General features: G+C 33.8%; 1 protein-coding gene across 3 annotated transcripts in view; it reads right to left on the bottom strand.

Moving 5' to 3' along the window:
- Positions 1-13,731, bottom strand: part of Su(var)2-HP2 — a 72,963-nt gene extending 59,232 nt beyond the window's left edge. For all 3 annotated transcript variants that reach the window (XM_067770494.1, XM_067770496.1, XM_067770495.1), the window contains exons 1-6: positions 13,369-13,731; positions 13,062-13,220; positions 12,880-12,969; positions 12,736-12,804; positions 11,965-12,146; positions 11,583-11,898 (exon numbers count right to left, since the gene is read on the bottom strand). In XM_067770494.1, the coding sequence (XP_067626595.1) occupies positions 11,583-11,898; positions 11,965-12,146; positions 12,736-12,804; positions 12,880-12,969; positions 13,062-13,220; positions 13,369-13,417 (865 nt within the window). In that variant the 5' untranslated portion in view covers positions 13,418-13,731. The remainder of the gene's footprint in view (positions 1-11,582; positions 11,899-11,964; positions 12,147-12,735; positions 12,805-12,879; positions 12,970-13,061; positions 13,221-13,368) is intronic.
- Between the last annotated feature and the right edge of the window lie 214 nt (positions 13,732-13,945).

Genomic DNA, 13,945 nt, shown 5'->3' with positions numbered 1-13,945 from the left:
GCTTCCCAGGACTCATCATATCCCGCTTTGTTGCCATTAAATTAGGCAACGTCTCATACTGCACTTGTGTTGGAAACATATAAAAAACAATCACCATGAAGCCTTTTACATTTCTCAACAAGTTTTACTACATTTTTGTTAAAATTCTGTTATAAATTAAGAAAAAGACAAAAAGAAAATAATTTTCCGCCAACAAATTTGCAACTTAGAAAAACGGAACTACGATCGAAATGCAGAATACACAAAATCGAACGATTCGAAGTTGGATCGAAAGAGATTGAAACACAGAATACCAAAATTGCCAAATCGAAAAAATTCCAATCCATGTCGAAATGCAGAATAGAGCTGATTAATATGTAGTCTGATTTTCTGTATAGACATTTAAAAGAAAAGCTGATTTGAAACACAAATGTACCATTCATGGCACTTCAATTTAATAAATATCAATATAAGTGAATGGTTTTCAATTTATTGGTGTATGAAATTATGTTTTTCTCGTGATTATTGTAAATCATTAACTGTTGTTATTTGGTATGTTTTATTGTTAAAAATATAGATCCGCCCCTGAAGATGCCAAGGAAAGTTGGCGAAACGTTAGGCCTTAATCAATCATTATGTCTACACATATGTACATCCAGCAGCGGAGAGATACTCACAAAAGTATGCAATCATCATCAAAGTAGTTCTCACACATATACATGCATACATCTGAGATACTCACAAAAGGATGCAATCATCGCGCATATTGCTATGCGAGAAGGTATAAACGTGCATCTGTAGTTTATAGCTGGTAAACAAGTAATAAATTCTAGAAGGAGAAACGCCTAGATATAAGCAAACGAGTAAACCGAAGAGTATAAAAGCAGCACCAGCTGAGGCATGGGCAATCAGTTTAATTTAAACACGCAATTGGTTGTGATGTAGAAGTGTTATTGTGAAGTACTCTAATAAAGACCATTTTGCATTATTGAGGGTTGAAGTTGTTTATTCGACAATTTAGCTATTCGAACGTTTGCAGACGTTTGGAAATAAGCGGAATTTCCCTAAATTCGTTACAATATTTACAATTGCCATATACGTACTGAGCTGTGTAATTTTTCTAGTTTTATGGTAAATGTAAGAAATATATCAGGACCTACTACGTGGCTGAATAAAGCAAACTTCCTTAGTATTTTTCTGATTTTGTAGTATTATATCCTGGACTAGTGAGGATGATCAAATGAAATTGTTTGAAAACTATGAAAAGGTGCACTTCCGTAAACCTACGAACATACGAAAGCTAAATAAAAATTTAAATTCATGGTTGTACGCCAAAAACTAGAGCAGAAAGTGGACTCATATAAAAATGCCGTAATATGTGACCCGGCCTATGAAAAGGTGGCTTATGACTCAAAAAAGAAATTAAGAGAAACAGCTGTTAAAGATAAACAATGCATTTCTTCAGTTTCTTAGTAGTTTCCTTTTTTTTAGTCATAAGCCTCATTTTCATAGGCCGGGTCACATATACTAGAACTTATTATTGCGTATGTTTGGAACATTCGTCTATATTTAATTATAATTATTATAATATTTAATTAATAATTATTAATGGAATCGTTTTTCTATTGGTAATATCACTTATATACATAACTGGAATATTCGAACCGCATGAGGTAGTATCAAACGAATATTCCAAACTAACGGAATAGAATTTTCCGAAGTTACAGAATAAATAAGAAACCCCCTGTGTAGCAGAACCCAACATAAGCTAACTCTTCTCTCAAATTCAAAGCCTGAGTTTCAAACTTAAAGAAAGTTAACCATTTTAAATTGACTGGAATAATAACCCAACCCTATTCATCTAATTTGAATATAGTAAGGGTCCAAAATAGATACAATGGTACAATAATTATTAGTGCGAAGTCAGCTAGTGATAAGGATAAAATTAAGGACACTCTAACAGAAAGGCTAGATAAAAGTAAATACAACATAGCTGAACCGAAAGTATATTTTCCTAAAATCATGGTGACTAACATTAGTCACGTGAAAGAAACGGTGAAAGAAAGCGGTGAAAAATATGCGCATATTCTAAAATCTTTTTAAATTAGTTATACGCACTAAATATTTGTGAGAAATATACATAAAAACTCTAAAATTCAACTACAATTAGCGGACATAAATGTTCTGCAGTTATTTGATGCAAAAACATTGTAAACTACTTTTATAATAAATTTTGTATATGTGTAAAGAAGAATGGAGAAAAAATGTGACAAATGCAAAAGTAATATACGAGGAGAAGCGTCAAAAATTCGGTGTGAAGGGGTGTGTGGTAAATATTACCACCTAACAACAAAATGCTCAGGCTTGGATCAATACAGCGTCACCAAACTTGAAGAATGTGAGATGCTTAGGTTTATGTGTACTGACTGTGTGCAGTATGTACATAACGTTGATGACATCCTTAAAGATATGCAAATGGTGGTAAAGCAGAATGGACAACAATTAGCAGAGTATAGAAGTGAGTTTGATAATTCACTAAAGAAAAATGAGCGAGAGATTAAACAAGTACTTAAAGCAGTGGAAGTTGCATTTAGTGAAAGAATCAAAGCAATGCAAAAAGCTCAAGAATCTTGCGAAAGAAGTGTGAAAGAAGTAAACAAAATCCGTGAAATAGCAGAAGGGTTCAAGCGAAGCAGTGAGCAAGTATGCGAAGAGTTAAAAAGTAATAAAAATGACAATAAGAAAATGATTGAAACAATTAGTAATGAAAATAAAAAAATATGCACAGAAATAAAGAGAAACAGCAATGTTGAAGCCAAGGCATCGTATGCAGCTGTAACAAAAGCGTTGCCAGAGATTAGAAAAGTTGTTCCCTTAATAGTTAAGCCAAATACAAAGCAAGGTGCTGAAAAAACCAAAAATGATCTAAACTTGAATGTCGATCCAAAGGAGCTACAAATTACAAATATAGTAGCAAGACAAAGCGGTGTAGTGATTGTAGAGAGTGCAAATGACCATGATCGTGAGAAAATAAAAAATGCTATTGAGAACAGCCTCGGAAATAACTACAATGTGAAGATTCCTATGAAAGTGAAACCAACCGTTATTGTAACTGGTATAAATTTCAAGTATGATAATGATGAGCTTACCCAGAGAATTAAACGTCAGAATAATTGTCTATCCGAAACAGATATAAAAATTGTCAAGCAGTATGAAGTTAAAAAAAATGAGAAAATTTACTATAATGCCGTACTTGAAGTGGAGGTTGAAGCTTTTATGAATATACTAGCCGGAGAAAGGCTCAATGTAGGCTGGGAGCGGTGCAGAGTATATGATGCAGTGCAAGTACTATGTTGTTTCAAATGCAAAGGCTTCAATCACAAAGCCAGTGACTGCAAAGAAAAAGAAGTATGCACGAAATGCTTGGGTGAGCACAAATATGTGGTATGCAATAAAGAAGCAATAAATAAATGCATCAACTGCATCAGGGCAAATAAAGAATTAAATTTGGGACTGGACGAAAATCACGATTCCATGGACAGAATGTGTCCTGTGTATCAACAAAAGCTCATAGCAAGGAAGAGGAAGATTGGCTATTAGCAACCAACGAGGGAATCTGTAACCACAAAGCACAAGTCAAAAACTAAAACAAACCTGCGTAACAAAGTGCTCAACTTGGACTGTATATATCTTAATATTAATAGTATTACAGCAAATAAGCTAGAGCTGGAACATCTTATAGAAATAAAAAAACCCAGCATTGTTTTATGCGCGGAAACATGTACAACAGATAAAATCATGGATTCTGAGCTATGCATTTCCACATATAAATTCATCCGCTGCGATTCCCACAGTAGACATACAGGTGGTGTTCTAATGTATGTACATGAAAATTTACAATATAGCATAGTGTGTAATAAAGCTATTGACAGGAATGTGTGGTGCATTGTCATAAAACTTAAAAAATATGCGTTAAAATGGCAAATTGGCGTACTCTATCACTCACCAAATAGCAGTGATGCTGACTTCATGACATACTTAAACAATGTCATCAATGAACACCTCAGGGAATCTGACAACATTATAATAGTTGGAGATTTTAACATTAATATGAATATATCATCAACATACTCAAACCAGCTTATAAGTTTATTTGCACAAATGGCTATGGTACAAAGAATAAATTTCAACACAAGAATAACTGAGCACTCCTCTACGAAAATAGACTTACTCTTCAGCAATAATGAGCAAGTTAAAACTGAACATGTAAGTGGATATAAAATTTCCGATCATGAAACAATTCATTTCAAAGTACCAACAGCTAAATATTGCAAAATGAGAAAAGTTGCTACTGTCACCAACTGGGAGTACTATAGCGCAGAAAATCTTTTAAATCTGCTGCGAACGTGCGACTTTAGCTCTGTGTCTCATGTAGGAATAGAACGTAGAACTGAGATCCTGAACAATATTTTAACTGGAGCTATGCAAGCATTGACGTATGAGAAGAGGATCCAAATACAACTGAGGAATAAGTGGTATGACCGTGAGCTAAGGGAACTGCACAAAAGAAAAATTGAATTCTATAATACTGCTAGAAATACTGGCAACTGGGTGGATTATAATGGCATAAAAAAAAGATATAAAAAAACTGTTATGTATAAAAAGAAGAAATATATGGAAGATAAAGTGCTCGATAGTGCAGGAGACATGAAGCGGATGTGGAAGTCTTTAAAACATCTTGCTGAGCTCACCGATGACAGAAAGGTCGTTAGCAAAATAGTAATTAACGGTGAATGCCTCGAGAAGGAATACGATATAGCCAATGCCCTAAATACATTTTTTATACAGAGCATAGCTGAAATTAATGATAGCATTGAAATAATTCCGATTGCGGCAGAAACAAGTGTAAATAATGCAATTGAAACTTTTCAATTCACCGACGTAGAGTTAGATGATATAATGAACATTTCTAAATCTTTTAGAAACAAATATGGTGGAAAAAAGCTTTTGTCGGAGGGGGTATTTAAAGATGCCATGATTTACATTGCTCACTTCTACAAAGATATAATAAATGAATCAATAAACAGTAGCATTGTTCCAAATTGCTGGAAAGTATCAACTATAGTACCTGCGGAAAAAGTCAAAAATACCGTAAGGCCAGAGGAACTGCGCCCAATTAATACGCTACCCGCAGATGAAAAAATTATGGAAAAGGTGGTTAAAATTCAATTAGTGGCATATCTAGATAAATACCAAATTATTATACCTGAACAATCTGGGTTTAGGAAAAGCCATTCTTGCGAAACCGCACTGAATATGGTTATTGCGGAATGGAAAGAGGATATAACTGATAAGAAAGTTGTGATCTCAGTCTTTTTAGACTTAAAACGTGCTTTTGAAACTGTGGATAGAGAGGAACTGCTGAATGTTATGTTTAATAATGGGATAAGAGGAAAATCCTTGGAATGGTTCAGAAGCTATTTGAGTAATAGAAAACAGAAGACGATAATTGGAAGTGCAGTTTCACCGGTTGCTGATGTACATATTGGGCTACCGCAAGGTTCAGTATTGGCACCGCTATTGTTTACAATATATATTAACGATATTAAAGAATGCTTGAAATATTGCAATATTCGACTATTTGCGGATGATGCATTGATAACCATTAGTGAAAGAAGTGAGGGCTTTGCGGTATCGAAAATGCAAGAAGACTTAGACTCCCTTTACAAATGGCTATGCCATAGAAAGTTGAAAGTGAACGTGGATAAAACCAAAAGTATGATATTTTGCAAAAATCAAAGCATTATGGGTGCCAATACCCTTAGCAATATTACTCTGAAGATAAGAAATGTTGAAATTCAGCAAGTAGACAAGATCAAATACCTAGGAGTCTGGATCGACAAAAACCTTAGATTTGGAGAACACATAAATTATTTAGAAAACAAAATTGCAAAAAAAATTGGTTTTATGTACAGAACTTGTAAATATATTAGTCAACGACACAAATTATTAGTGTATCGATCAATTATTGAACCGCACTTTATCTATTGTCCAACAATCCTGCTATTAGCAAATGACACACAAATAAAAAAACTGCAGATACAACAAAACAAGGCAATGCGATTAATTTTAAAATGTTCGCTTAGAACACCAAAAACTACAATGCTAAATATGTTAAACTGGCTCAGTGTAAAACAGTCGATATATTATTTCACATTGAAATTTATACATCATATGAAATTAGGAATAACACCGAATTATCTGAACGGGAGAATACATTTTAATCATGAAATACATAACTATGGAACTAGAAGCAGCGGAAATATAAGACTGCCTAGAGTAAGAACGGAGTTCGCGAAGAAGACTTTAGAATATATAGGTTATAAAATGTACAATGAATTACCAAATGCGATAAAAGACTGTGAAAATATTAATAAGTTTAAAGCAAAATTATTTTTATACTGTAAGTCATTAAGCATGTAATGTATACAATTTATTTATATATATATATATATATTTTTTTTTTTTTTTTACCTTGAACTAGGTCTTAAAGACCGTAAATAAATAAATTATTATATTATTATTATTAGTACTGAGCACCAACCAAATGAGTTTTTGCGAGATGCTAAAATGAAATGTGTAAGAGTTATTAAATCAAGGAAGGAAAACAGAGCCTCATATATCAATGCAGTCATTGAGATTGAGCACAAATACTTTGAAGACGTGTTGAAATGCAAGAAAATCAATATTGGTTGGGACCGCTGTCCAGTTTACGATGCTCAAACGGTAAAAAGATTTTATAAATGCTTAGGGTTTAACCATATAGCTACTTGTACACTTAAACAGAGGTGTAGCAGCGGGGAACATAAAGTCGAAGACTGTACAGAGTGTACCCCTAAATAAATGTGGTAATTGCATAGATACCAATAATCGGTTAGGTTTAAATATTAATACAGAACACAACATCATGAGACATGAATGCCCAGTTTATTTAAGGAAACTTAAGCTGGAAAGACAACGCGTGGGCTTTTAGCCACCAAAACTAGCTGATCGGGGGATAAAAGCTTTTAACTTACAGCGCATTTACCTAAACATTTGTAGTTTTCTACCCAACAAAGCTGAACTCGAAAGAATTATAGAAGAGTTAGATCCGGACATTGTTCTATGTTCAGAAGCATGTATAACACCGGATGTTAGTGATGCGGAAATAAACATTCCTTATTATACAATGGTTCGTTGCGATTCTCATAGCAGACACACAGGAGGTGTAGTCTTACTATTAAAAAAAGGTATCGAGTACAAAGTCAGGTATAATAGATCTATTGATTTAAATGTTTGGTGTGCTATAATTAAATTAAAAAAGTTCGACATTAAATGGCAAATAGGTGTGTTGTACCATTATCCAAGCTCTAGTGATATCAAATTTTTAAATCACTTAGAAGCTATACTTTCTGAGGAACTGGAGAGTGGTACAAACTCCTTGTTAATTGGGGATTTTAACATTAACATGAATGTTAATACCGCAACGAGTTCTAAGCTCAATGAGATATTTTCAAGTAGCGCGATGAGGCAAATGGCAACTTTCAATACAAGAATTGCTGAGAGGTCTCAAACGAGAATAGATCTATTATATGCAAATGCTGATGTACTGTCCTGTACTAATCTTGAAAATCACGGAATTTCTGATCACGAAATCATTTCATTTGCTTTCAAAGTGTGTAATTAAAATCCTCTGTGGAGAATGATACCCACAATGTGTTGGAAGAATTATTCTGCCGATAACCTCATTTACTTAAGCTCCAAATACACGACACGAACATTTCCGCGAACATTCCGCAATCTTGTTCGCAGCTTTGGCCATACACCATACGAACTTTTGGCCGAACATTAGTTCTCTTTCAGACAGCGATGAATACGGAAAACAATTGTGCTGCAGCAATATTGCTCGCTGTGGCAATTAAGCGTAAAAAAAGAGAGAAGATCGCAAAAAAAGAATTTGGTGCAAAGAATGGTTTAAAAAACGAGCAGTTCTTGGACAAAGTGAGCTTATTAAAGAACTGGAATTCACGCCACAAAATGATTTTAAAACTTACGTTCGTATGAGCAAGGCAACATTTGACCAACTTTTACAAAAAATTTTTTAATTTTTCGATTAAAGTCGCATAATCATTATTCTTTTTAATTCTATTACAATAATCTTTGCTTTTTACTTGCAACAATGATGGCAAAGATTTATACATTTCAATAAATTCACTCAGAAATTTTTTGTTGTCCATTTTACTTTTCCGCGCACGTCTGTTCCGTTCAGAAATTACTACGATTATGAGCTATTTCGCCATACACGCACGAACAGTTCGCGCAAATGTTCGCCTTAAACTAAAATATTTTGATTTTTGGCGAACATTTGCGCGAACTGGCAAACACCACCATACACGACAGAAAAGGTCGCAGAAACATGACATAACGGGAATGTTCGCGGAAATGTTCGTTTCGTGTATTTGGCGCTTTATTAAGATACGATGATTTCAGCGTATTAATAAATATGCATCTCAATGACTCGGTTGAATATATGAATACCTGCTTATCACACTGCATGGGTTTATTAACATCAGAACAAGACAGGGTAGTGAGGTTGCGAAATAAGTGGTACGATCATGAACTGACCGAAATTAACAAATTAAAAATCCAATTGCACTCACAAGCCAGCAAGCAGTAAACTTAACTGAGGTGCGAGACAATATCCTGACAGTGATTGTAAATGGTATAACATATGAAACACCCGAAGATATAGCTCCAACATTGAATTCCTTCTGTGTTGACAGTGTGTGGTGACAGTGTGCAATACACGCTTAGCACATGTCTGAAATTCCAAGAAGTTACGATTGATGATGTCATATTGGTTAAAAAATAAAACTGGAGTAACAAATTTACTATCAGAAGGAGTAATTAAGGATTCGGTGTCATACATGGGACATTTCTATGCGGATATCATAAATAAATCATTAGTAGAGGGACTAGTGCCCGACGCATGGAAAATATCAACAATAGCGCCAATAAAGAAGGTAAAGAACTCATTGCCGAATATCGAAAAAATTCTAGAAACAGTAGTAAAAAATCAGCTCATAAGTTACTTGGAAGTAAATAAAATACTAATTAAAGAACAATCCGGTTTCAGAGAAGGCCACTCTTGTGAAACGGCTTTAAATTATGTAATATCGAGTTGAAAAGAAGAACTAAATCAAAAGAAAAGTATACTTGCGGTTTTTATCGACTTAAAGAGAGCATTTGAAACTATAGACAGAAATATAATGATTAAAAAATTAGAAAAAATTGGAATTAGGGGCAACGAAGACAAAAAAACAGCCATTGAGTCTATTGTCTCGGATGAGGTATGGACAGGAATTGGATTGCCACAAGGATCGGCACCGGTCCTATTTAACATATATATAATAAGGCTCTTTGCGGATGACGCATTGCTCGAAGTAAGTGAAATTGATATCATGTTAGCTAGGAGCATATTACAGGAAGACTTGAACTCCCTATACAGGTGGCTTTGTAACAATAAGCTTAAACTTAATGTTAATAATAAATAAATAAAATACAAAATACAAAAATACAAATAATAATCCCGTTTTATGGTCTTATCTAGAGCGATGAATAAGGAATCTTGTAATATCGAGCTAAAAATAATGAACTCAAACATTAACGAAGTTAAAACTTTCAAGTACTTAGGGGTTCAGATTGATAATAAATTAAAATTTAATGATATATTGGTTATATAGTTGCCAAAATAAGCAAGAAATTGGTTTTTGGAAGAGGTCATGCAAATTTATCAGTAGAAAATACAAACTGAAAGTGTATAAATCCATCTCAGAGCCGCCTTTCATATATTGTCCCACAATATTATTTATGGCCAATGAAACTCAGGTAGATAAGCTACAAGTTATGCAAAATAAAGCTATGACATTTATATTAAATATGAGGTATGATACTCCCATTAATAACATGATAGAAGCACTAAACTGGTTGAGTATAAAACAGCTTATATTCTACCACAGTATGAAATTTGTATTTAATATTAAGCACGGTAAATTACCAAAATACCTCAGCGAAAAGCTTATATATGTAAATGATGCGCATCCATACGTAATCAGAGAAAACAATAATTTCAGATTACCTCTTTTCAAAACAGAAGTGGACAAGCAAAATATATTTTATAAGAACCTGAAATATTTCAATGAACTTCCTAATCACATAAAAAGTAGTAATAACTTCAATACTTTTAAAAAAAAGTTTATTGGAGCATTGTAAAAGTTTTGATAAAGTTTTTTTTCTTTTATTTTTTTACATGATATATCCGATACTGGAGCGCGAAAAGGGAATGGCAATATTGGTAGCAGCAAAATACAATGCACCCGGCCCTAAGGAAAAGATAATCAGTCGCCACCTGTAACTCCAGACAGTTCCAACAACTAATTTCGCTGGAATTCGGTATTTTCAGCCTATATTTACTGTTGCTGATCGGAATCACTCGCATTCCGACAGCATTAATATAACAATAATATTATATGTGTAACGAAAATAAGGTCAAACAAAAGTTGGAGCGGGGGGGATTGGAAACACGTCCTTTTCAACCCCCCATTATATTTTGAGCTGTGCTGATCGGAATCTTCATGCATTCCGACAGCGTCTTTACTAAACAAAGTTGAGGGGTGATTGGGTACATGGTATTTTCAAATTCCAACATCCAAACACATGTTAACCAATATATTCCGACAGCTTAAAATACAAATATAATTGAAAAATATAAGTTCAAAATTTTGTTGCCTTAAGCTGGGAGCACTGGAGGATTGGAAACGCGTCCTTTCCAATCACATGGCATTCCAACAGCATATACAATAGAAATAAGTGATTATAATAATGAATTGTACTTAGTAGTTTAAGTGTTAGGCCTAAAACAGCCGTAATAATAAATAAATTACATTAAAAAATAAATAAGGTAATTTTCTACTACTACCGCTTTCCTTGCTTCGTAAAACCAACCCATCCGGATTTTTAATTTTGGGAGTGTCAAAGCTCTGCTGTCACTTAGAGAACAAACCTCTAGTAATTGAATCATGAGAACAAACCTATAGTGATTGAATCACATACAAATACAATCATGGCTACTTATAGAAAATTATCAAATAAAGAGTTTGACAACAGAAGAAAGACAACACGAAGTAATTTGCCTTTCACAAGGAACTCTGCCCATCCGCTTTCCTCTCCAACCCTTCCTTAAAAAGCAATGAGCTTCGGAATCAAAACTTCCCGTTTGTCCAACTTTGATTACTTTAATTACAAAAAAAAAAATGTCGATGATTCATAAAACCATCACCTTATTAAGGCATAGATCATAATTATGTAGTCTGAACGAGTAACGAAAAATACTGAAAACATTAACCCTTTGTTCATATAAAATTGAAATATCAGTGTTTTTGAAGTAATTAACTTGAATAAACAATCTAGATTTGAACAAAATATATAATTTAGGTCCTTTGTATATTATATCGTGTATGACAATGTGTATAAATATAAAGGCATATTGAGTTTATTGTACTTACTCAGTGGATCTTCAGCAGGATCTTTAATTTGTGGTTTCTCTGGCTTTATTATGGTCGTTTGGGCACGTTCAATGATATGTTTGGACTGTGCTGTTACGTCAGATGCTGAATTGGTCTTTCTATTACTACTCGCTGCAACGTTATTGCTACCAGAACTGCCGCTAGTTGTTGAAGTAGCAGCTGTCACTTGTTTAGCTGTGGGCTTGCCGGAAGTGCTTATTGACGCACCATCTTCTTTAGCAGCATCTTGCTTACTATTAACACTTGTAGTACTGGTTAGTGTACGATTGGTTGTCGATGTTGAAGAAGTAGCACCCTTATATATAAATAAAAGGAATATTAAATATACTAAAATGCTAAAGCGCATAATATGTGAACTTACAGAATTTGAATTTGTTGGTTTAGCTGGCGCTTGTGCTGTATGTTGTTGTACCGTTGGTCTAACAGTTGCCACGGATTTAGTTTTAGCATTACGTTCATCAGCGGTTGATGATTTGTGTGCATTGATATCTGATTTACTGGCTGTTTTGTTATTGATGTCCTTTGGAGGATTTGATGATATGCCTGTATTTTTTTATGAATAAGAAAAGGAATGTGCAAATGCTTGCAGTTATAAATTTGCATAAATGCAATTGGATTCGTTGCAGAGATGGGCGTTATCAAAAAAAAAAAAAAAAAAAAAAATAAATTAGTTTGCGATATTAAATTGCACACAAGATAAATGTACAATGATAAATAAACCTCATTAACACTGGTTTTAAATGTAGTGACACGAAGCCCTCCGTGACACGATGTCAAATGATAAAAGGCTAAAGCAATTGGAAGCCAACGAATGACATAAAAAAATCCAGCAACTTAAAATCAAGACTATTATTCGGATCGGCCAAAAAAAAAAATACCTTATCAGAATTGCAAGGAAGCAATAACCGTAAAGCAGAGACCTAGAAATTTAAAAGGCGGAAGAATTTTAACTCAGTTAAGAGATATTTAGTGAAAATATTAAAAATTTGTATGTGCCTGGTTCGAACGGTGTTGGACCCTCCCAGGTTCCATTTTTTCTAAGCTCGGTAAAAGGCCGCCAAGGGATGTAATATGTTTTGCGGAAAGTAGTGTGGATCCAAAAACGTACGTCAAAATTAAAAGCTATACTTACCCTTTGGTTTCATTATAGGTTTATTTGTAGCTTTGGATTGTTGATCAGTTGCGGAATTAAGTGGCTCACCTATTTTCAATATTGATAAACCAAACACATAAATATGAATATTAGAAAAATATTTATTATTTGGCATTTTTTTACCCAAATCTTTAACGAGCATATCAAGCGAATCCATAGACATGCCAGAAACGCGAGAACTACGTTCACTCCGTTGGCTCAACTTAGCTGGTACTAAAAATAGGAAATAATTAGTTTTTTTTATTTTTATAGTCTAAACCTGATTAAAGGATTTATATTATTATATTAAAATAGCATGTACTCACACTTTTTCTGCATTATTGACTCATCATCAGAATGGTCATCAAATAAACTTTCAAATATATCTTGATCGATCGATGAGGAATCTTCATCGTCCGCCATATTAGTTGTTAATTGATTGGTATTGGAGCGGTTCTTCGTTGCGGTGGAGTGAGAGCTCATTGCTAGGTAATGTGAAGTAGAACGAATATTAAGGATAATCGTATTCTGTAGAACAAGTAGGTATACTTATACAATGCTACATATATACATACGTATGTACATGCAGATTTTATTTCTGCTTTACTTACAACTTTAGATAATGTCACTTACTTGGTAATATCAAGTCTTCGTACTCCTCAAGATATTCTATTTCGTCCATGTTCTAAATGCACAATTATTAGTAAAAATGGTTGGCTTTTCGGTTACGCCATTTTTTCCTGCATTTTTTGACCAACACTCAGTATAAGGAAAACGTATAAAAGCTGGCTGCGGCAGCGACTGTACGCGAACTTTTTCTTATTTTTTCTTATACACAAAAGTTTTTCTTAACACATAATCCACAATTTACAACATTACCATTTTTTTAATCACACTGATAATGCACTTTTATCGCAAAAATTATTTTCATAAAATCACTTTTCACTGAACTCGCCAAATTTCATCAAAAGACAAAGCGGCGCGTACATCCACAAAATTTTTGTTGTTTTTGCATGGATTTCAATAATGCCTACACTTGCTTGACAGCTGCCTGATGTGGGCATAAAATGCATCCGCTATTTTTGTTGTAAAAATTTAAAAAATGCTAAGGGAAAATTTTAAGGCCTAATTTAAGAAATCCATGTCCATTTTCATCGTATTTAGTTAGCACCAATGGCCTTGGGGATTCATGGGGTTGACAAGCGCAATA

Source organism: Eurosta solidaginis, chromosome 3 (assembly GCF_040869045.1).
Source record: "Eurosta solidaginis isolate ZX-2024a chromosome 3, ASM4086904v1, whole genome shotgun sequence".
Lineage (NCBI taxonomy): Eukaryota > Metazoa > Arthropoda > Insecta > Diptera > Tephritidae > Eurosta > Eurosta solidaginis.
This window is presented reverse-complemented; position numbering and strand designations above follow the sequence as displayed.